Below are 25,190 nucleotides of genomic sequence, written 5' to 3'. Positions count from 1 at the left end.
GTTAATTTCCCTGCTCTTTTTTTAAAAAAAAAAAAAATAAACCCCCCCCCCCCCCCATACTGCTGACTGTCAAGAATGCAAACTTTGATGAACTGTACAGCTTCCCAACAAAAATGTGACTGATGTCAAACATGTTGGCCTAATGGAATTTCCCCCCCTTTATTTTGCAGAAAAACAGCAAAAAAAGAGCATTAAAAATTAACTTTCTGACCTTTCTATACCAGTATTATTATTTGTGCTCAGTGTCACTATGAGGTGATGAACTACAGTCTGATGTGCAGCGCTATACTCAAATGCACATTTCTCTCCAAAAAGAAGGGTGCTATTTTGCTTACATTTATTTGATTTGAATTTTACATCCTGCTGAACTTGAATTGTTGGAAAATTTAACTTGCACAACAAGGTTACTCTGAAGTAAAAATTATTCAAAAATTGCATTTCCGCATCAATAAGAAATCAGTACTTTCTAAAAGTTTGTTGTTTTGGATAGTGAATAAGGGGATGATCAGAACAGATGATCTTGCTTGACCATATTTATTATGGATATTTGCGTAGACATGTGTGTGTCACAACACTGCTTTTGGAATGGTAGTGTGAAAACAAGTCATGCTTAGGTATACATTGATTAATCGCTGAATAACAGGATAATTACTCAAAAACAGTCAAAATTAACTCATAACTCATGTTTAACATACATTTAAAATTGAAAATGATGCGACGCTGATTTTTCTGTTTTATAACATTTTTTTGTCAATGAGCATCTCAAAGCAATAGTCTCGCATTTGACTAATTAGCTGCAGCCGAAGCGCAAATCCTGCTGGAGACTCAACATGCCGTTGTATTTTTCTCTGAGTTCAGTGCTAGTCTTGCTCTGCTCCAAGCTGGGCCAAAACTCCAACCACGTCCTCTCGCCCAGAGCATACTGACCGCTGAGGAGACATCAGAGGAAGTGCATGTTAAAGAGGGGTTTACATTACAAACTGTGTAAACGGGCAAAAGTGGTTTATTATAGAACGAAGCATATTTGCAAAAAACAGTTTGTATACATTTGACTATTCAAAAAGAATTTCATATTTCAAGCTCTCTTATTAATACAGATGCACATTCACATTCACAGATCAGGACACACACACTTTGGATCCCAGGTCAAATGCACTTACATTCTGCCCTCTAGTTGGACATCATCAGCCTGGCCCATGACCAGATAGCTCTCACCTCGCTTCAGATCCAAAGCTTCTTTGCAAGAGATCTGTAAGGAGAAAGTACGCTGCTTCCCCTCCACATCAATTTCTGGACCTACACAAATTTATGTATGACATGTGACATGTTTGAATTTCTCTCCCTTCCTCTGAGGCACTGAGTTAGTACTGATACAACATAACAAAAAAAAAAATCACAAGTGTCTGATAAGACCATTAAGAGCAGACGTGATTAGCTTGTTTTTGTATGGATTAAACTTATACAAGTTATCAGCAGAACATCTGTAAATCACTTTACATCTTACTGCTGAAATAAGCAGAACATTAAATTGACAGAATTTACAATTGTTTACATACTGTGGTTGGAGTGAGGAGATATACCTGTTTTGAGGGCAAGTTCAATCCTCATATCGTAATTGACCGTTAAGGCATCCTCATGTTCTTTCAAAACTAAAGCTTTATAAACTGTAAAAAAGGATTAGATTGATGTAGTATATTACTGATTGCCACATTTAACTAATAATTATATAGAAAAAAAATGAAAACATTCTCACTCATTGCAACAAAACATGCACACACACATGTAATAAATTACCGTAATTTATTTTAGGTTCACAGGCTTTCTCATTACGGTGAGCCTCAAGAATTTTCTCCTTCTTTTGAAGACTGCAGTTTTCTGTTTCAGTAACGGAGAGAGAAATTAACCTGCTGCTGATTAACAATATATCTTTGTATGTCTTCTTTGCAGTTTTTTAGAATTACTTTCACAATTAAATATACTACCTTCGGCACACTGACAGACATCATTCTTACAGATTTTCTGAAGAGCTCCTTCCTTCCGGGTTGGATGATAAAACCTCAAACAGCGATTTTCTAAACATGGAAGAATGGCATTACATGGGTCACACAGCATTCATTGTGCTGCATCATCAGAGATATTAAAGTAGTCAGCCGTGAAAGTAATGTCAAAGCAATCATAGTTATAAGGAGTAAAATGTCAGTGGCTCACTGTGAATTTTTCAATGTATGTAATAAATTAATTTGTTTAAATTACAATGATAATTTAAAAATAATGACACATTGTTTAATAAGGATTCAGTAGATATGTATGTTTTAATACCTTTACTTTGGATGATAATACTTGGATGATAATAATTTTTTACTTCATACATTTACTTTTATGTACATGATCTGATTACAGGGAGAAAACCACTTTCGCTAATAGACTGCCTAATAAATGTATGTTACGCCGTGCAGCTATTTCCACTCGCAGATGTTGACAAGCCAGCGTGTCACAACCAAATGCACCTCTCCTCCTCGTAACCTTCCAATCCCCAATACTTATGACCTCGCTCTCCAACATCTGGGAGAGCCGCCAAGAAGTTGGAGGTCACCTCAGCCTCATTTTGTTAGGAAAACAGAATAAGTAACGTCTGAAAGTCTTGGTAGTTAACGCTGGGAAAGCATCCATTACCCTGGTGGCAGAAAGAACACTATGGAGGGGAACTAAAACGTGAAGATCAACTTATGGACGTACAGGAGGAAGCACCATATAGGGAAGATTCTATGCGCTCCGCATAAGGGGAGATCTCCTAAGCAGAGAACCTCATGACAGATCAATGTCTGTCTAGGGGAGACACTGAATCCTAAGGGACAAGTCAGTGGAATAATAGTCTCAGCCTCAGACGTCACGACCACAGACCATTGGCTGAAAGTCTGATGCATATGGCACATACAATTGGAAACACTTTGGGAGTTTTGAAGTCATCATCGGATTGGTTGAATTAAAAAGGATTTCCGGGAGACGTGTGTGTTGCATTTTTTAACTTTCTGCCTGGAAACAAATATGCCATGATGCCAAACCCCTTCATGTTTGAAGAAAGCGATGACCGCTTATCAGGATCAACTAAACGCTGGATTTTCAAAAGTATGTGAGATATTTAAAGTTCGCCACATAGAATCTTTAAAATACATCCAAGTTTTACACAGTCTGTTATTGTGGGGACATTTCCACACCCCTAAACATGACGCAGCACCATACGAAACGTGATTGGTTGATTTATCTGCCAGTCATATAGCCTCTTAGGCGATCCTTGCCATTCAAAGCGGCCAAGGTTCTCAGACCTTCTGCCGTCAGTCTGAAGGTCTGGCTACGCAAGACTAGTGGAATAATACACATATGGGGCCACCAAGGGAAGCCACTACATATGGGGCACTAGTCCATAATGAAAGTACACTCAAGGGAACCTACCTCGGAATGTATTCTAACAGCGAGTTCCTCCGCCGAACTCAGCCATATAAAAAGTGCTTAAGTGACGGAAAGGTAGCCCAGAGTTCATAAGAAGGAACTGAACTGGGCTCAATGGGCACATATGCCACCTGAGTCAGGGGGACGCGCCGTATGCAAGCTCTACACCGTACCAGTCACCTGAGTCTAAGAACTAGCGTTCAAGACTCTGGATGAGACTGGTTCCATCCGCAGATTGTAGTATCTGGCAAATGTATTAGGTGTAGGTTTCAGCTCTGCAAATGTCAGCTAGAGAGGCATCATTCGCTAAAGCTGATGAAGCAGCAATTTCTCCTTGTTCGAGTGAGCCCTCACTCCCATTAGGCATGGTAAGCCTCTGGCCTGACAGGCCATCAGGATTGCATCCAGTGACTGCAGAAGTGAGCGTAGTCAGGAAGGCCATCTTCATAGAGAGCACTGTAAAATCTAATTAGTTGGACGTACTTAAAAAAAAGCATGCAAACCGATTGCCTTGAAAAAACTAAGTGAAATAGGAATAGTATGTTGACCTGACAAATGCTTAGTTAGTATAGTTTACTTACACGAGAGTTGTAGTAACTAAAAATAACTGTAGGGGGTATTTGATTCTTTCATGTTGGTTTACTCATGACTTAGTATATCTACTCATAAACTCCCAGAGTGCATTGCGGCAGAATAAATTATGCAGTTGCTTTGTTTTACAGTTGTTGATTTTATTTGCTGTCTTGTGTCAATAGTAGCACAACAAAAAGAGCAAATAAAATGGTTTTTGTTACACTTAATGAAAATAAATGAAATTGAATTGTTACCATTGTAGTGATTCACGTGCTGAATGTTTAAGTCTGTGTGAAACTTTAGCACATTACCACACTCGATTTCAGGATTATATAAACCCAATTAAAGGCATCACAAGGACTTTATGAAACAGTTCATTAATAAACACACAAATGCTTTAATTAGAAGATAGGTCATTTCTACAAGCTACCAACTTTTACTTTCTTCTCTTGAAATCAATTAACTGACTTCATGATGTATTGCTGCATTAACAGAAAAAAAATGATAGTAACATAAGAGAAGTTCCAAGTGCACAAACAATGGGAACGCTAATCACTATAATGGTGAGTTAAAAACAAAACAAAAAAAACACACATTTTAGGAAAATCAACATCAATTTATGAAGTTAGCTTAAGTGATGTTGTCTCAAATATTTCAGTTGAATTGACAATTCAACATTCAAGATGACTTTGGGAAACGAGTGAATGCAACTAGTGAAAGATAACTGCAGACATGGAGGAAATGGGTGAAAAGTCTATTAATATGCTTTTCCTTTTCTTCTTCTGTTGTTATGTTGCACATTAGCAACATATTAGTGCACGGCTGCCTCTCACTGGTTTATTAATGTCATTGGTTCCTTTGTGGCTACTTGAATATTTAAAGTAAGTGTCACTCAAAACAGTAAGTAAATTGTCTTATTTGCCTTGAATGTAGCTGTAACTTATTAAAACCTAGTAAGTTTAACAACTAAGTAAAGATAACTAATTAAATGTAAGTAAAGTAAATTTGCCATCTACAGTGTCATGATTCGCTGCAATCGCAGCCACATACACCTTAAGCCCTTAAGTGTAGAAGCAGACAGGTGCCTGTCCAGGCCCTCTTGGAGGAAGGATAGCACAGAACCGATGCCACATCTCCGAGGATCCCTCCTGTGGGAAGAACACCAATTCACGTAAATGCGCCACTTCAGGTCGAACAGCCACCTCGTAGAGGGGGCCATGGACTACATAATAGTATTCACCACAGCAGGTGAAAGGTCTCTGTATTCCTTCTGGTCGCCTCCGGGTGCGGGTGCCAGATTGTGCCCTTCCCCTGGAAGAGAAGGTTCCTCCTCAGGGTCCATTCCTGCCAGGGAGGAGCTGATGCCAATAGCACAAGCTCCGAGGACCAAGTCTTGTTGGGCCAAGCGGGGCCTCAGTCAGGGAATACCACAACTGGCAATGGGTGGATTCTGGCGAGGCAAACAGATCTACATGTGCCTGGCCGAATCAACTCCAAATCAGCTGGAATGTCTGGGGTTGAAGCCTCCACTTGCCTTGGAGCCTGACCTGTCATAAGAGGGAGTCCACTATACAATTGAGGTCACCTGGGATGTGAGTGGAATGCAGAGTCTTGAGTCTGTGCTGGCTCCATAGTAAGAGATGGTGGACGAGTTGTTACATGCGATGGGAGCAAACACCACCCTGGTAGTTAATGTACACAATTGCTGCTGTGTTGTCCATCCAGATGAACACATGCTTTCCTTGGTTCAGCAGTTGAAACCGTCTCAAGGCCAAAAGCACCATCAACAACTCTAGGCAGTAGCCGGGGGCCCGGTCCAGACACTGGAAGCTGCACACCCATTGGATACAGCACCCCAGCCTGTTTTGGAAACATTCGTGGCGACACTCTGGTGTGATGTTCACACGATGTGTGCCTTGTCACCATGCCCATCTCGGGACTCGGTATGAAGCCAGAGCTGAAAGCGGTCTCATATGCATCAGTCTCAGCAGCGTGACCGCGGCTTAAGACACCATATACCCCAGGAGCCTCTGAAAATGTTTGAGTGAGACCGCTGTCCTGTTCTTGAGTGTTCTTAAGCAGTTCAGCACTGACTGAGAATGAGCCTCTGAGAGACGTGCTGTCATAGTGACTGAGTCCAGTTTTACACCGAGAAAACAGATACTCTGCACGAGTGAGATCTTGCTCTTTTCCCACTTGACCCGAAGTCCCAGTCAGGCTAAATGATCAAGGACCATGTCCCTATGAGCGCAAACCCATTCTCGCAAGTGAGCTAGAATCAGCCAGTCATCGAGGTAATTGAGAATGCGAATGCCCACTTCCCTGAGTGGGGCAAGGGCAGCCTCCACAACTTTCATGAAGACGCGAGGAAACAGTGAGAGCCCGAAGGGAAGAACCCTGTACTGATATGCCCGCCCATCGAAGTCAAACTGAAGAAACGGCCTGTGCCTTCGAAGGATCGAGACATGAAAGTACAAGTCCTTCAGGTCTATTGCCACAAACCAATCCTGGTCTCTGACACGTTAGCATGAGTTTGAGGGTCAAGGCTCTCCACGGTGACGAGCAGATGAAGGCTGCTGTTTTGGGGGTGAAGGACCAGGACTTCCATCTGCTACTTAACCGTGGAGAACTGTTGCGCAACTTCTTCCACCGTGTCGTCAAAGACACCAACCTGGGAGATAGGGGCATCAAGAAAGCGTATTTTCTTAGCCTCCTGCTCTAGACCGCCCATTCAAACACGGCCGCCATCTCAGCGTCTGCCTCAGACCGGAACTAAGCACTCTTGGGTGTTGGCTGATTTATACTTCTGCGTTGAAAAGTAGCGTGCATAGCCTACGACGCAGCCTGACGTGCACCTCTCCAGAAATGTGACAACGCATCAATTCTATGCGGACCGCAAGCGCTGTGATTGGTCTGCTAGAACCCTTCCCTCTGTATGTATTTGAGTTTTGAGTGTGTCTTTTGCACTTTAATATACTTTAATGTTACACCTTCTTATTTAAAATAAACAAAGCAAAGAACAAGCGTCTCTTGTGTCTCTAATCACTTAGTTGTCCGCGACAAACAATGTTGTTCTGCCATGGTACAAGTCCTTGTGGAGATTGAAAGAGAGCCATCTTCTCCTGTTCCGTTGTCGTCTCCTTTTTTGTAGTTTTAAATAAATTATCTGTTCTTTATTTGCCGCCATCACATCACGGCTTTTGCTTTGATACTTTTGGTTACACCAGCAACATGCCCATGGACACTGCAGAATAGCGGTCTGCATGTGTAATTGCACGTCGACGCAGAAGTATAAATGAAAACCGACGCATAGCCTATGGCGTAGGTCCGATGCAGAAGTATAAATCAGTCTTTAGTCTTTTGAATTTTAGTTTATAAATGAGTTTGGCCTGTTTCATTGCAAGTCAGACCAAAAACGCAAGTGTGATTGCTTAAACCATCATTACATGTTTGCATGCACATCAGCTTCATACCTATAGAGTAGTATTCATATACAGTGACTGCTGCTGGTTGAAGAAAGCCTCCGTTCATTATTCTGTGCAGCCTGAATGAAATCCTATCTTCTCTTGTATGAGAAATCTGCAGAGAGTGGAAATGCAAACAGCAGACACCTTATAGTAGGCATGCTAATACCCGTACTACTACTTCACATTAAAATATAAAAATGTGCGTATATATATATATATATATAACAAAACCTAGAAAAAGATGTCAGAATATAAACTGCTTAATCGGCCGTTTTCAGTAAGATTTACTAAATATGAAGTGTCTGTGTGCCTGCTTTTGTGCATTTAACTTGAATCATGTCCAACATATATCTGTTTTAAAGCCATAGGTGAGAAATTCACTTCTTGATATGTTTAATAAAAGTCTACTTTGACAAGCATGTTAATAGTGCATTCTATTCAACGTGTTTATTGCTAGCGCAGCAAAAATAGACAGCACAACCTTTACAAGTAATTTGCGTACAATGTATCGATTGCCATGGCAACTAGTCTATAAACTAGTGTTTTATGTTTTTATATAAATTATTCATACATATACATAAGTTATTTAAAAAAAAAAAATTATACCAAAAATAATTTTAAATTATGGTATTCCAGAAAGGTTTATGGAGCCATAAATTTAATAAGACAAAATGATTTGAATTGTGTAAATTTGAGTTATAGCGTGATTTAACAAAACCGAATATTATGTGGCCTTTTATAGTTTTGAATTTAATTTTTTTAATGGTTTAGTTGAATTACTTTGAATAATTTCATTATATTTGTGCACACATACCAGGCATTGATCAAAACATTGACAAATTTGGCTGAATTCTAAAAGCCACAAATGGTACTAAATAAAGAGCCCTTTGGGAGCCGAAAGAGCAGATTCTTTTTGCTGAGCTGAGCCAAATGATCAGAATCCCTGAAAAGAGCTGGAATTCCCATCACTAATAGCAACCTAATGGCAAATGCGCTTGCTGCTGCTCTATATAATCATAGTAAAACCACTTAAATGGTACATTGAGAGTTAATCTGTACGTTTACTATACAGAAATGCTAAAATGTATTTAAATGCTTGACTGACCAAATCGAATGGCTTGCAGATTTACTTGTGTTACCCAAAAGCATTTTAATAACAATAGACAATATTAATAGAATGTATGTAGTCATTCTTACAATAATTACTAATTATAGTAATTAGCCAACTTGATGATAGCCTCACTTAGCAAGCCTGATACCCCCCAAACGCACTTTTTTTTTTACATTACAACACTTTCATATTAGTATTTTTCACTGTAAAACTGACACAGAGACCTTGTCCAGGTAGATGATGAGGGATCCTCGCTCTGAAAGCTGCTTGTTCATCTCAAATTTCTGAATCATCCTGTCATGTCCAGTTGACAGCTACAAATACAGAAACAAAAAGTTAGTTTTGGAGAGTTTGACAATGTGACCACTGTGACACTCATGGAAATTGTGAGAAAATCAAAAAAAAATTAAATCACAGAAATGTCAGAAAAAAGCAATATTGAGACAATCCACCTTCACATTAAAGTATGTTTTAATATATAAAAATGTTATGATTGCTATAGTTATAATATACTAATTAGTTGTGATTGGACGTTACTAGAACAGAAAGAGGCTGCTCTGTTAACATATAACAGAAAGAGGCTGCTACTACCACATTTTTCACAGTTGGCATACATAGTCCATGTTTTTCCACTTTTTGTAGTGGAAAAAAATGCAATTTGTTGGGACTGACACTCCCCTGGAGTTCATAATTTCATTTTGTCAAAAGTAAATGTGAATAATGAAAATGTGATGCATACCGCCTTAAGATCATTCTCATCCACAACAAATCCTGTCAGCAATGATATATCCAATATAGACATGGTGGCATCTCTGTCAGCAGACAGATATCTGTGGAGTCATCAAAGCAAACATCAGCTTTCTATAGCACTACCAGCACTGCAAAAATAAGGGTTCCCTCTCAGTCGGTCACTCTCGACGTCACGTCGGAGGACCGACGAATTGGGATCTCGCTTAGAGGGACCAATCTACTTCGAGTGTAAACTAAACGAGCCAATGCACATTGGCATGCGATTATTGCATCCAGCTGCTGCTGATCACAGCGTGAGTATAAGTAGGCAGCAGGTGCAGCGCATATTCAGCTTTTCGCTTCGGAGCCGAGCGATCACATCGTTCCGCTCCTGACTACTCTACGGAGAGAAGACTGAACGAGTTCAGCATATCTCCTAAACTCTCCCTCCATCCGATTATACTGGGACAGGAGAGAATATTTTTTATAACGTTAAAAAAAATACACACAGCAGCTTTAACAGAACAGAATAAATGTCATCATAAAGTACTATAATTCTTGCCAAAACCTTGGAGTGGACAATGATGGTTAAACTAAACATAGTAATACATTGGATCATTTTCAAGGATTTTTCACTGTACAAAGATACCATTGTGTATTCAGTTGATTAGGGCAGAAACATGATGGAAATGGCACATATTTGCACACCTGGTATTGATAACGAGTTTGTAACTCTCAGTTGCTCCTTGATATGTTACTAAAAAAAAAGAAAGACAAATTTTCTTTCTGTATTTGTTTGTTGATTTGGATAATTCATGTGCCAAATAAATAAACGTGAATGTACACAAGATAGTAACGGGCAAATATTACAAAACCTGTAAGGCATATTTCACCCAAAAATAAGCAAACTTTTGTTTTATCATATTTTGTTTTGCATCAAGAAAATTTAGCCAATTTTAGGATCATCAATATTATTTTAATGACAATTAAACATTTTTCTTTAAATGAAAATTATTATAACATTTTGTACTGTAAGCAAAAGTAAAAAAAAAAAAAATAATAATAATAATAATAAAAACAGGGCTTCATTTTCCTGACACCAGTGACAGCAGCATGAAATTATTAGCATTATTAGCATAAATTACTTAAATAAAAATTATACTGTATTTATGATCAGCAAAATGTTAATAAAATATAACCTTTATTATCCCTTTCAAAAGTCAAAGCAAGCTCAAAGTTCTTGCAAGTGCTTTTGCTTTCTTTTGGTTTTGCATAGTACTCAGTCACAACCTGCAGAGGACAAAACACAGACAGTATCTAAGGTCCGATGTATTTATATTTTCTGTATTTATCTCTAATTATAGCTTTTTCAGTCACTCACAGTTACAGAGGCCTCTCCAGAACCCTTGGCACTGATGGTGATCTGCCTGTTAGATTGAATCTGTTGATAAAATACAAAATAAATGCATACATAAAATTTGTCATCTTGATAAAAAATATTAAATGTTACTGATCAATATTAGACTTAAAATACAAGTTTCATCTTAAACCAATATGACTGCAGTGACTTCCTGTATTGAAACTAAAGCTAGAATGTGTAACATAAAAAAATGCATACATAGAGGATTTTGTTTCACATTTTTAGTTGCCCTGCCAAAATTTGCCCTGCTAAAACCCAACATTTTAGATAACAGTGAAATAAACTAATCACATGTAAAATAACATGGTATAGTCTTCACTGTAAAAATTCAATATAGATTGATCCATGTTAAATTCCTTGTTTGATTAACATTAATGACAGACAGCAACGGGTATGTTAGACTGCTGTCACTTTAAGACCTAAAACACCTATCCACTATAATGATACACATTTGTTTTTCTCAACTTTTTATTTTCGCCTAAGACATAACTGACTATGTTTAAGTGAATACTCACCAAAACAGGCATTTTGATATAATGTTGCGTGTATGTATTCATTCAAGCCAAGAAGACACAAAAGAGTATTTCACGTCTTCCTGTTCTTGAATGTATAAAATATTAAATGTTAAAATTGACAAGACATGCAAATGATAAACTTTTGTGGCAATGTCAATTCCGTCAACTGTCCTATATGTCTTTCATGCTGGACCCGGTCCATCATGCGGTCCTTATTGTCAAGCCCTGAATGGCAATTTATATCTGACTATACGAAATACATGGGAATTTATTCATATTATTAACACCCCCTTTGATGACATTAAAAAGGTTAAACCTGTTTTCCAGTGTCAGCTTTCAGTACAAACTCACCTGTTCTGTTTGTGTGAGATGAGAGTTTTCTTTGTTGAACTTCCACACAATCGGCTGCCGGCTGCCTTCCACTCGGATTGTCATCTCCAGGTCTAACTGCTTTATGTCTTTCACTTGAATCCTGTACTCAGCTACAGCCTGAAACACCATGATGGTGGCCTGGAATGGAGGAGACAAGTTTGAACTGTTTTTCATGTGTAGGCTTCACTTTTTTGGTCTTAAATTGTTTATGGTCTTTTCTTAAATGTTGCATATTAAACATGTGGCCAGATATGCAATGCAGATGTGCACGTTGGATGTACACAAACCTGAGTCGTGCCATATCCTCCGCTGTACTGCCTCTGGTTGTTGAGCCAGTTTACAATGGGAGCTGCACTCTGGAAGTCTTGAGCTTTTACAAGGGCCAGAAGCGCATAGGCTGAAGCCTCTAAAGTAAAGCTACTGCTTCCAGGGACAGGCACGTGACTTCCATCTGTATGGAATTAATTCAGTTCAGTTTAATTTGTATAGCACTTTTCACCATACAGATTGTTCCAAAGCATCTTTGCTTTTGGTTTATGGAGAACAGATGAGAAAAAGAATTCAATTTTATACTTGTTGATTTTTAGTTTTAGATTGTGTTGATTTGTTAATGCCGATCATCATGCATTCCCTTATAAGCTTGCATCTTTGTCTTCAATGCTTTTTAATGAAATGCAACGTAAATGGCATGTTGTTATGCATCTTAATTATTTAGCTTTGATACTGTACCTAGGCAGGTAAAACAAGAAATGTTAATGCTGTCTGAAATAGGTGCAGCATTGACACTTGAACATTTAAGCACAAGTAAACACAAAGCACACTTTTTCTGAACAGGTTAAATTAACTGTTCATATGAATTCAAAAGAGATGGCTGTATCTTTACCTGCAGAGGCTTTTCTCAACAGGACTTGTTTGTCAAGTGCATTTCCATTGGCAAGAGCATAAGATGTCATAGCCACTGCGTAAGGATTTGTCAGACCATGTAACGCAGATCTGAGGTACACAATGGCTTTATTTATGCTAATGTCAAGACTCTAAAGAGGAATAAAAGAAAAAAAAAAGATTGATAAAGAGTTGATTTAAGAGAATAAATTACATCGAGTGGCATAAATAAATAAATTAAGCTAGAAACATTAGCTTTTTCAAGGGTTGCTTATTAACTCAAAGCCTTGCAGGACTCACTGAGATTTGGCCGGCACAAATGCCCCTCCCCTCCTGCAGGGCAATGAGCACAAAAGCCGTCATGGATGCTTGTGAATTTCCCCCATGTATGTTCCCCTGCGCACAGTGATGAAATAGTGATATCAGAAATAAGTAAAGGTGTGGTCACATTTACCAAACATTTTGTGGGTGAAATCCATTCATTGCAATGGGAACCGGAGCAATAGAGAATTCCACCAGGTAAATGTCCGGAAACGAAGAAATGTCCCTACGTGAACAGGCAGCGCTGACCACTAACAAGCTTTCTGGATGATATTTGGGAGTGACTTCTGTGTGGGCGGAGACTCAAAACTTACCAACAAAGCAAAACAGAAGAACCACAGAGGACGAGTGCCATCTACTCCGCCAGTTTCATTACAACACTACACTTCAATATCACATAATTATCCATAAAAAGAGGTTGTTTGGAAAACAGTTACTTAGGTTTGGCCTGTTTGCTAGCTGGTAGAATAGCGTTGAATGTTTATTTTGTCATAATTATTACCGTTAATAGTATTTTGTCACATTCGGCCCTGCTTTCTTTCACCTGCAGATGGTAAGTGTAATCACACATCAGGTTTATTTGTGAAATAGTGAAATGTGAAATAAATGCTTGCAGGTAATGCTGCTGTGGAATATTTTCCAATGATGCAATGCTTTCTTCATATTCCAGCTTAATCTGCTGAGAAGATACTCCTCTCTAACTCAAACAGCGGTTTTGGGTGGGATTATTTGACCATTAGCAATAGCAGTTTAAAAACATTTTTTTTTGTGTGTGTAATTTTTGCCCCATATAGAGATATAAGAGTAGCTTATAGCTTCAAAGTTTCTGCATCAAAATGCCATGGTGTTGTGAAATTTATAGTAAATATCTTGATTTTTAGTTTGTTCCTTGAACAAATCTGTTATGGGCTTAAGAGAAACATAGCACATCAGTTGTACGGACTACTTTTGACACTTTTGAAGTATGACTTGCATTTTTCCATTAGTACTCCAGTTAAGAGAGAAAGTTGTTCAGGTTAAGAATGACATGAAGGTGAGTAAAAGATGAGCATTTTTTCATTATGTGGTGAACTGTCCCTTCATTTTGAAACAGGTCTCACTCACAGTCATCTCTCCATGAATTACAGGGGCATCTTCTCTGAAAACGCCATCAGGTAACTGCTTGTTCAGTATGAGCCACTTGAGAGCAGAGCAGATTACATTCTGGTCTATGTTGACGATGTTACTGGCCATGGCAAATACTTTAGCAACATATGCTGTCAACCTTTAGGAGAAAGAAAACAAAAATGTAGTCTTGATTCCTGATTAACAGTTCTTACTGACCATGCAGAACTATTGAGAAATATATTAGTTACCAGGTGCTGCTTTGACGTTGAATCCATGCGGCATAGGACCCATCATTTTTACGATATGCCAGCTGTTGATTGTAACCTGTTCATCAACACAATAAGATGGGCATACTCTACGAAACAAAAGCTTAGGAGCAGAATATTTGACTTTGCAGTGCTTAGTTTACCTCTCGTGATGTACGTAGCAGCTGTCTGCCTCAGCCCAGCGCTCACGGTGTGCCACTGATTGGTTTTGTCCAAGTAATACGTTGCAATGACGGGCATCGTTAGGCCAATCATGTTCTGCTCCCCACAGCCACCAGGCTGGATAATCAAGGAACCCATGGCCTGGCCGCTAACAGCCTTCTCTATTGTTATACTGATTGTATCTCCTGTGCACAAGAGATTGACATACTGGTAAAAATGATGCCTGTTTTTATTTTACAAACTTACATCAGATGTTTGAAGAGTCACCTATTGCTGATACATATGTTTTCGCAGGTGTGTTGGGTGCCTGGTCCCTCAGTTTTAGGCTCTTGATAACCTCCACATGTTCACCACCTGTTCCAGAAACACAAGAACTGTACATTCGTACTTCACTCTCATTTGTGCACGCAGGACATGAATTTCGATGACTGGTGTGGCCTTTATTTAGTATCTGACCGAGGCCAGGAGAGACGCTGAGGCGCTTAACAGCCGGGACAGAAATTAACAGAATCTTAACTTTGGGGTGGACTATCCCTTGAAAAGATTTTGTGTGTATGTGTTTTGTTGGAATCCCCTTACCTTTCTTAGAAGGACTGAATTGTAGATTTTCATTAAGTTTGGTCAAAACGCCTTCAGACTAAAGAAATGAAGTGAAGAATGAGTGAGAGAGAGAACAAAGGGTTTGTGCTATATAGTTAAGATTCGTGTGTGAATTCTTAGAAATCAGCAAGGTTGCAATGACTCCACTGATGTCTTTAAACCTAGAGGAAAGCTGTGGGGAATGTACGCCACTTCATTTCTTTATGTCATCTGTTGGGTTCTGTTCATATTATGCCAAACCTACACTCTGCAATGAATTGTCTTGCTATTTGATCAAGAAGGTTTCATTTTCTTACCACCACCAGGAGATCTTTCTTCACACCATCACTCCCACGTCCTGCAGCAGCTGCCTTCACTTCAATGGCGTGGCGTCCCAAAGCTAATGGGACGATGACAAACGGTACAGAGTATGATGATTTAGCATCTACTGTCACAATGGTTTGGAACTTTCCTCTCTTGCTAGCCGGGCTGCAGATGTCTTTGGTTTCCATCAGCTCCACACGTACCTACAAGTAGAAATGAAAATCACATATTCCATATGAAGAAAGGAAGGCTGATAGTGGCCAAAGCATATTCTGTCGTTATGCTGAGGGCCTGTCCGGTAAGGTCTGCCATGGTGAATCATTCTTCCAACCTGACCTTTACTTTTCTGCTGTACAAGTTGTGGATAATGGCCTTGATTTCAATTTGCTCGTTCCGCACGGCTGAATATGGAAGCTTTAGGTCAATAAAGAAGTTCTTCACCACTGTCATCTCCTGGACATCTGCCACACAGATACCTTTGTAGAGAAAAAAGACAGCAACTTCTTATAGAAAGCATGTATTGCAGGCCTAGAGCATTGCTATTCCAGTGAGACCGAACAGTACAGTGACACAATTAAATTATTGTCTGGGCAATCAACAGCATGCCACAAATTCAATACACCAGATTGGAAATGGCTCTGAATATTCCTTTAATATGAATTTACAACAAGACAACAAGAGTCTGTACCATGAGTGCTGGACAAGCTGATGGCTGTGATTTCCCAGGTAGTTATGGAATCTTTCAGCTTGAGTCCATCTCTGGGTAAGGTGGTTGTTTGACTAAAAGAGAGATCATCTTTTACTAAAACAGGAACAACACGGTCTGAGCACTGACTGTTGGAAACTTTATGTCAAACTCACCACTGGCGGTTCAGTGACGAACATTTGGGCAACACCACCTCCTCCCAAAGCCAACTTTCAGGGAAGAGCGTACGCGTCACAATGTCATCAGAGTTCACAAATTCCTCACATTCACCTGGAGGTGAACGAGTGGTTGAGATATTTGCACAAAACAGAACCAACTCTTTTTACAAAGTATTTTTCCAACTGAATCGGTTTCTGCAATTGTAGAACCAAAACTTGTAACATCTCTGGGGTAAATGACCCTGCTCAAGACACACCTGAAGTACGATGTGACTCCAAGCACATTTGCAAGAGTGAGTTTAAATTAAAATTTTTATACTATTATTGAGAATGCTCTTACTGCGGGCTAGAATCTCTTCTTCAACTGACTCTTCGAGATGGGTGGTCATCTCAGTGCAGCAGTGCAGGAAAGCCTGTCTGCACTCATCTCCATCCACAATGAAAGATGCCCGATACTGACAGGTGTATCTCGAATCATCCATTTTCTTCAGTCCATCCGAACAGCATTCTTTCTCAATGCCAGAATATTTGCTCGCTGGAGGTAGATCACATAAAAGAGAGAGAGAAGAAAAAAAAAACAGACAGAGAGGATAAGACTGGAACAAAGCTTTATAAAGCTATAGAAGCTGTAACAATAAAAAGTTACAAAAATGTTTCAAACCTAAAGACTTGTTCGCCGACGTTTAACGCCTTGTGACTAAACAATGGGCGCCAATGTGAGTGTGCACACCGACGTGCAAAACGCAAGGCGTAAAAGCATCATTTTTTTTAAAAACGCCTCGGCCTCGTTTTTTTGGTTTGACGCGCCGCGTTAAAAACTGGCTGACCAATGAGATTGGCGCTTTTGTTCACATGCCTGGAGCTGCTGAAGTTACAGTAAAACACGACTTGGTGGTGCTCAAGCACAAAACGGTCTTGCCGAGCACGCGTTGATACCTAACGATGAAGAGGAAGTAAGTAGACCAAGAAGATGCATCGAGGCAAGATGAATGTAGAGCTGCTGGTCTCATTGGTGTCTGAACACAAAGGGCTTTATGACAAACGTGACAGCAACTACAAAAATCTCGATAAGAGGGAGTTGTTATGGAGAGAAATTGCAGATCAAATAGGATTCGATGTGTACCGGGCTATTTCTGTTTTTCATTAAGCACCATCTAATGTCAGGGAGTAAATTTGCACGTTCACTTGGCTCATTGCCTTCGAAAATCGCTTTGGTATGAACACAAAAGATGCGATGAAATACGTCGGCGATAAGTGCGCGCGATAATCGTCCTGGTGTGTACGAGGCTTAAGATTACAGAAAATGTGGTTAGTCTGAATTGTCATTGTTTGGTAATGAGTAGCGATTTCATTTCGGTTTCAAAACCAAAATTCTGAGTATCAGTCGATACTGATACTGGTGCTGATTTGTTTCTTGAGCACTGAAGAATATCTATATGTTGATCACTCTTTTATGTGTTAACACACTTTTTCATTATAAACTAGAAGATGTGAACAAATATATATTATTATCTAGGTTAGTGGATAATTCAGCAGCAAAAGTAATTCTAGAAAAAACATCTTGAGTGTATAATTTTATGAAAATCTAAACATTTCGTGAAAACATTTCGTGGAAAAAAAAAATAAGAGTGAGCTAAGTGTAGTCAAATCTGGTAAAATGTTAATCAAAACAAATTATTATTTGTAGTCTTAAAAAACAAATTTTTAGAAAATATAGTTAATAGATGTTTCTTTTAAATGATTAGCACAGCTTTTAATTTGGCAACAAAACATGATAGACATGAGAGAACAAGATTCATAGCACAAAGACAAGATGTGGATACCTGGAGTATTATACTTATGCATTAGTTTGAGTTGTTTTTCCTTCACATTTTTTAATTCCTGTTACGGTGCGTGTGAATACAGTGTTGTGATCTAACAGACATCGCATAGCGAGTACTGCATCGTTTAGAAACGGCAATAAACTCCAGCAAACTAAAGTCCTTGAAAGCAAAACCTTTATCAGGCCACATTTAAGGTCTCTATCTCAAATGCTAGAAGTTGCATGTGCAATTCTACCTCTAATGTTTTAACCACGAGATCTAGAAAGTCCTTGCCCTCTCACTCCTCAGGACATGCCAAGTTCCTCAAACTCATCCTAGAGCTTTCTTCGTACCATCCTCAAATTTGTGTCAAACTATCTTAATACAGCGCTGGTCAAATGCTACATACATATTCCAGATATGCCAAACAGTTCATCTGAGCTGATGGTAGTTTCTTGGCTATTATTCTCAAATGAAACCTAATCCCAAACCTTGGGACATGCCCTAAGAATCCATGGGAAATCTGGGGTCTACCCTTGGTGGTCAAAAGTTGGATAGAATACATCCTCATATCTGTAACCGCTTTTTAGCTATACCTTGATCAATCAATCAATTGATTGAATGAAACGGCTTGCATCTTTCTTACTTAGAGACTTCATGACATCTATAATGGTTAGGTCTCTTCTTTTTCTTCGTGATGAAGATTGGCACTCAGCATCTGGAAAAGAACAATGTCAGTTTACTCAATTTAGATTTAGATTTACTAAGATTCATTCATTGACAGGTTATAAAAGTTTGTACATGGATCTTTTTGAAACAATTATGCAAGTACTTGTTCTGACGCCAGTGCCTCCAGCAGGGCTGGACTCAAACAGCAGGCCTGCATCGCTGAAAACTTCCATACTGTCTTTTCCACTTCCTGCTGTGCAGCCAATGTCATGTGACTCAACAACATCCCAGATCTGTTGGGAAAACAAGTAAGTCAAATAGAAAATAGGCAATATATTTAGGAAAATGTTACCTCTTTTCAGTTAAAATAGAAAGATTAAATTCGGATCTACAAACCTTTGTTTGAGTTATTCTGTTCTTGTTGTTCAGAACATAAACACCTTTATCCACAGCCACCAACCCAACTTTGGCCCCAGGATCTCCTGTTATTCTCAGGCCAAAGTCTTCACCGGGCTCATAGACACTTTCTGGATCGTAAACTTCCACTTTAAGCTGGGGGATCAAAGTAATTAGATAAAAAAATAACAAACTAATATTAATTCATAGTGTTGTGTCACCAGGGCTAAATTACCGTTCCCATGCATGTGTCCTTCACATCGACCCAGACTGAATCAGACACCACCTCAGATGAGCCCACATGGTAATAAGCCACAAAGCGGAAGGATGGCACCATGTCTTTGGTTACAGTCAGAGACAGAGTCACTAGAGATTGTCCTTGCCTCTTGAACTTGTCTGCTTGAACGATCTGACCTTTACTTAAGATCTGAAAAGGAGGCAGATGAGAATACATTTACAACGTTTAACAAACCACATAAGAACAGATTGTATGCTTAATAATGTCTCTGCTTGAATCACGGTATGACTGTCACTCACCATGTAGGTGAAATCTTGATCTCTCACTCCTGGACTTCTTCCCAGGTTCAGACTGACTTTCAGTGAATCACCGATCCGAAGCTCTGCAGCCCCGATGCCGATGTGCAGGTAGTTGTTGGAGCCGCCTTTGGGCTTGTAGGCCTGAGCCGTCATCTTCCTCACTGCCTGCTGTTCATCACTTAATTGTGGATCTTTGGTCTTTGCCTGGAAATAATAAATACATTGTTTTCTGATGTGCTGTGTACAATATGCTCTATTGATTGTTCAACATCTGTTAACTGATCTATTCTCCACTAGATCACCAGTGAAACTGACTGAACATCAGTGCTGTTATGATGGCAGGTCTTACAGTGATGTCCAGTGTTGAAGATCCTCCCGGAGTGTTGACGGTAACCTTCGCAATGCCGTTGTCTCTTGTTTGACCTCTGACCCCTCCAGGATTGACTTCCACTTCCACATCTTCAGCAGGTGTTTGGTCAGGATTTGTTACATAGACCTTTATGCAAAACCAAACCAGAAAATATAGAATGAAGTAAGCGTAATTTAGAGCAAACAATAAATCCCAATATTCCCACTAAGTTTTTTGCTTCTGGTCAATGTTTTATACCGAGACGTCGAAGGGCATCCCAGGTTTGAAGAAGTGTGGTGTTCTTCTGAAGTGGATGGTGTACGGTGATGTCACAATCTGAATGCCTTTCTTGTGTGCTTCCACCATTTCACTGCCTGAAACACAAGTATGATAATAATCCGAAATAAACACATGCAAGTTACGTGTTTTCAAGGCCTAAAAATTACAATTTTGTTCACCAGACTTTGTGCAGTTCTTACCAGACTCGGTTAACACGCTCACTGTAACGTACAGTGACTGGCCGACAAGCTGCATGATGTTTGGGAAGGTCTGTAGGATGTGTTTTCTTCTCAGCTCTGCTGTTCCACTTCCATCCCAGATCTGGCATTCAACACAGAACCAATAGTTTGTGTCTGTGGCTGATCAGATCTGTGTGATTGTTGGTGTATATGAAAACTTTTTCTCCACATATGGAAAATCTCATTATTCTATCTCATTAGACTCATTATTCTTTGTCTGTGTGGTATAATGAACAGTGTTCCTGAGGGCCAGATTAGATTTTTTTGTAAAAAATGTTGGTTCAAAAAAATGTTTCATATGGGGCAAATAATCATACAATCTGATTTAAGTCTGGTGTTTTTATGTATACATGCCATGTGTGTTTGTGTGTCTGTAATACCTTTACTCTCTGTAAGGAGCCCGGTATGCTTATCTTCCCTTTATCTTCAGTCACCACACCAAATACAACAAATCCATGACCATTGACTGTCTCTCCAAACAAATACCTTCAGGATACACACACTGATAGCTAAAATATTCTGAACATTTATTAAGAAATGCTGCTGCATCTATATTTGCTAGCTAGAAACATGCATATAGCCATAATACAAAAAAGGACTGTACTTGGCTTCAATATCGACCGTTAGACTGTCATCGTTCACATAGAAGAAGGCTTTCTGTGGACTCAAAGAGATTGCGAAGCTGGGCAGGACTGCAGGAGGAGAAGGAAGAAGCTGAGTTGTTATCAGTGGATTGCAGATGGGTGTATCTTTGTGTTGTTTCGCAATAGCTCGCAGAGACACCTACCGTATTCTTTGACTTCAAACTCACTGGAGAAGTTCTTCTGTGGGCTGTTCTGGTGCCACGCCACAAGTTTCCACAGCCCTGGGCTATTTGGACACCAGGTCATTATTTGTCATTTTACAATCTTATTGAGAGATAACAGAAAATAAAACACTGCAGTACAATTCTCTGGACGCTCTAGGTCAGTAATTATCAAAAAGAATAAATAAATGTGAAATTGACCCTTTGGGTAGCATTATAACAGGGTCGTTTAGAAAAGGGGTGTGTCCAAATATACCCCAAAGCCTATAAAGCCTAAACAAAAACTCAAAACTTCACAAAACTAGGGTGAGCACATGTGACCGGTGATTCTAAACAAGCATGCAACGTTTTATGGAGATCGGACCACTATAAGTCATAAACATTAAAAATCATCATATTTCTATAGTAAATTATCTGGATCTGCCAAAAATGCTTAAAAAATTGATTTAGGTGGTTACAGCCTTGCTAAATAATATGTAATGTCTTTTTTCATATGCGCTTAAACGCCGAGAGATAACAGAAAATAAAACACTGCAGTACAATTCTCTGTATGCTCTAGGTCAGTAATTATCAAAAAGAATAAATAAATGTGAAATTGACCCTTTGGGTAGCATTATAACAGGGTCGTTTAGAAAAGGGGTGTGTCCAAATATACCCCGAAGCCTATAAAGCCTAAACAAAAACTCAAAACTTCACAAAACTAGGGTGAGCACATGTGACCGGTGATTCTAAACAAGCATGCAACGTTTTATGGAGATCGGACCACTATAAGTCATAAACATTAAAAATCATCATATTTCTATAGTAAATTATCTGGATCTGCCAAAAATGCTTAAAAAAATTGATTTAGGTGGTTACAGCCTTGCTAAATAATATGTAATGTCTTTTTTCATATGCGCTTAAACGCCTTAAAGCGCGTGAACCCCGATAATCGCTGCTTATATTATATTATATTATAAAAATAACTTTAGCAAATTGCTACCTTTGTCTGAATTCAACTGACATTTTGCAATTTCTTAATCTTCAAGCAAATATTAAATACATATTTTATTTTGTATTTTTTTGTCATTATTCGTAATTTCACAACCTTATTGAAAGATAAGGTACTTTCCACAAAAACAGTATAACGATTTTCAACAAATGGTGCTTTTTTATATTATATTATATTATATTATACATATTTTATTTAAAAAAAAACCAAAGATTTGGTGTGATTAAAATGAGCCTCTTCTAACGGTAAAATATGTTCGTTTAAATAACACATTGAATATTTTTCTTTGCAAATGGACGTTTAAAATAAAATTTCAAATACAAGCACAAAGATGGGTTGATAATTTGTACTGCATTTTTGGAAAGTGACTGAACAATATTAGGTTTTAATTTTAAGTATCGCCAATCCATTTGAAGTATTCAAACAGGTTGTTCACTCGTCCTCACCTGGCCGGATCCGTCAGGCTGAAGGTTCCTGACACCATTCCTCCACCGGGGTAAATAGATTTGCTCTCAAGGCTGATGCCATCAGGTGTCTGCCAACATTGAAGATGTTGAAACATTTATAAATACGCATTAAAACGTGAACAAAAACAGCTAAACACATTCACGAGACGTACACATACAATACTGTGGAGTACGAAAGTTTTCACAAAGAGACAAAAATCTGGCATGTTTTGCACCTCATTGTACTTTAATACACATTTACCAAGATCTCCACTCTGACTCCACTTTCCACAGGCTGTGTCATGCCTGGACTCAGTGAAAACACCCGGTAATAAACTAGAGGGAGAAGACAAGCATTAGGAGACTAATTTGGTGCGAGAACTATGATTCAGCGCAGCAAATATTAGCACACCTGTGCTGTCTGGAGTGTAGATGGTCTTGTCGGTCTGTAAGACTATGTGTCCAGATTGAAAGATCACCATGACCTTTTTCTCCAGCAGCTTCTGTGGAAACTGGGCTTGCAGGATGGCATATTGCTGCACTCCTTTCTCAAAGGAAAACACATTACCGGGTACCTACAGACACACAATACACTGACAACTGAGGGAAAAAAACACGCTGAAACACTGCAAACTAGCATTCATTGTGCTAACACAGTTAAAAACACGTCTACATTCAAACTTTTTTGACAACCTCCTCCCAAAAAACATTTGATGTGAGTGGAGGGCCTGACCTCTATCTCGATCAGATCCTGGTAGTTCTTGGCGGATGTCAGAGTAACTGAAGCGCTCGTCACTACGCGGTTATCGTTAGGGCTCCTCACTGAGATTTGAACATTCAGACTGACTCCAGAGTAGTCCTGCGCCTCCACGAACACTTTATCTGGGGACCCCACCTTCAGTATATTGGGTGCCAAGAGAATGTAGCTGGAAAAAAACATTAATTTAGGAGGAACGTGTCTTAGTCTCAGCACCTTTACAAAAGATACGGCACTTGATTTATTTACTGAAAACGAGGGCTGTCCAAAATGTAATGGTGGAGCAGCTCATTTCTTTTTAAAACTCCAGTAAATGATCATTATCAGTAAATTATCACATGCAAGCAATATAAGTAAAGTAATACATCAACATAAAAAAATTATAATATATTGTACATAACATTAATATTGATATTGTATTAATATGATTAATTTATTGTTTTAATATTACTATTAATATATTGATTTGAATAGTAAATTGAATAATTGTACTTTCTTTATTTAAAATTGATTTATTTATATATATTTTTGCCTTAACCTTTTGCCTTTTCCTATAAATGAATAAATAATTCAGCTATTTATTACCGAAGCTGGAACAAATAAAAATATCACCTTTAAGAGATTATATAATTTTGTTAATGTTAAAATAAATATATCATTAATATTGTATTAATAATAATGTATTTTAATATTACATTTAATTTATTAATAGTAATATTAGAATTAGTTATTCAAAATAAATTAAATTAGTATATTAAAATTAAAAAAGTATATTTAAACTATAAGAGATGCCAATTTGCAAATTCCTTTATCCTCATTTAAACATACATTTAGAGCAAACATTCCCTTTTTGATTAAGTTTTTGAAAGTTTTGCCTTAAATTTTTAGCACTTAGGGGGAAAAATCCAGTTAATTATGACAACAGCTGAACAAGCGATATAAATTATGTAAATATATTAATGTTAAAGTAAACCTACCATTAATTTTGCATTAATATTAATAGAGGTATAATACTTAATATTACTTTAAATTTAATATTAAATATTAAAAATATTTATATTTATAAATATTAAATTTAATATTAACATTAAATATTTCTAAGTATATTTAAACTAATATGCTAATTTAAAATGCATTTATTCTTATTTAAACATTTTTAAACACACATATACACACACACACACAGGTTTGTTCTTGTGAATTGTGGGGACATTCGATAGGCGTAATGGTTTTTATACTGTACAAACTGTATATTCTGTCATCCAACACCAACCCTACACCTAACCCTACCCCTTACAGGAAACTTTCTGCGATTAGAATGAATAGGCCTACAGAGCTGTTTGATCTTACATCATTTTCAATTTTCCGGCTCTGAAAGTTCAGACGTTGATGCAGTCATTCTGTCTTTCACAATCATCCACTGAGCCGCTGTTTTGCAATGATGTGAAAATGGAAAACGAATAATCTTAACACATTCAAAGTTCAGCTGAATTAACTTCAAAATGATAATGAAAAATGTTTTGTAACAGTTACAAAAATGTATCTTTACTCTAGCATGTTTGAATGTCAGATTAGAGCACAAAGACAATATTTATTTTTGCAATTCAATGCACATTCTCTTCTATTATCACAAATAAGCGTTAAACATGTTCATTTAACCTTTTATTTCCAGAGCAGTAACAGTATACATGTTCGGTAGCATTTTCAGTGCAGCAACTGATTACATGTAATCTGGATATATAATCAGATTCCAAAAAAATAAGTACTTGTAAACTAATTAG

At 38.3% G+C, this 25,190-nt stretch overlaps 1 protein-coding gene across 1 annotated transcript; it reads right to left on the bottom strand.

The window, feature by feature from the left end:
- Positions 1-518: 518 nt before the first annotated feature.
- LOC107594303 (complement C3-like) lies at positions 519-23,592 on the bottom strand. Its single transcript, XM_016284320.1, has 40 exons — positions 23,386-23,592; positions 23,065-23,227; positions 22,915-22,988; positions 22,653-22,741; positions 21,198-21,280; positions 21,015-21,102; positions 20,791-20,896; positions 20,372-20,492; positions 20,151-20,266; positions 19,893-20,039; positions 19,544-19,747; positions 19,242-19,433; positions 19,007-19,162; positions 18,774-18,903; positions 18,588-18,659; positions 16,480-16,674; positions 16,137-16,251; positions 15,964-16,055; positions 15,612-15,751; positions 15,269-15,478; positions 14,952-15,009; positions 14,640-14,726; positions 14,354-14,557; positions 14,193-14,268; positions 13,942-14,101; positions 12,817-12,912; positions 12,518-12,668; positions 11,922-12,085; positions 11,614-11,772; positions 10,709-10,768; positions 10,527-10,617; positions 10,036-10,084; positions 9,338-9,428; positions 8,823-8,912; positions 7,494-7,599; positions 1,983-2,072; positions 1,795-1,875; positions 1,581-1,664; positions 1,161-1,296; positions 519-929 (listed from the first exon to the last, which is right to left on the bottom strand). Exons 1-40 carry the CDS (start codon positions 23,590-23,592, stop codon positions 791-793), a joined length of 4,872 nt encoding a protein of 1,623 aa, XP_016139806.1. The 3' UTR covers positions 519-790.
- Positions 23,593-25,190: the final 1,598 nt, after the last annotated feature.

Source organism: Sinocyclocheilus grahami, unplaced genomic scaffold (assembly GCF_001515645.1).
Source record: "Sinocyclocheilus grahami isolate Dianchi unplaced genomic scaffold, SAMN03320097.WGS_v1.1 scaffold181.1, whole genome shotgun sequence".
NCBI classification, from domain to species: Eukaryota; Metazoa; Chordata; class Actinopteri; order Cypriniformes; family Cyprinidae; genus Sinocyclocheilus; species Sinocyclocheilus grahami.
The sequence above is the reverse complement of the archived record's forward strand: the minus strand, read 5'-3'. Positions and strand labels throughout refer to the sequence as shown.

Bases quoted from the DNA above. Each gene is read 5' to 3' on its own strand.
- LOC107594303 (XM_016284320.1), bottom strand. From the start codon at position 23,592: ATGTTTTTTTCCAGCTACATTCTCTTGGCACCCAATATACTGAAGGTG. The intron at 21,281-22,652 runs GTGAGGACGAGT...GTGTCCAAATAG, and splicing joins AGCCTGACGGATCCGGCCAG to CCCAGGGCTGTGGAAACTTG. The intron at 19,163-19,241 runs GTAATTTAGCCC...TTGATCCCCCAG, and splicing joins AGGACACATGCATGGGAACG to CTTAAAGTGGAAGTTTACGA.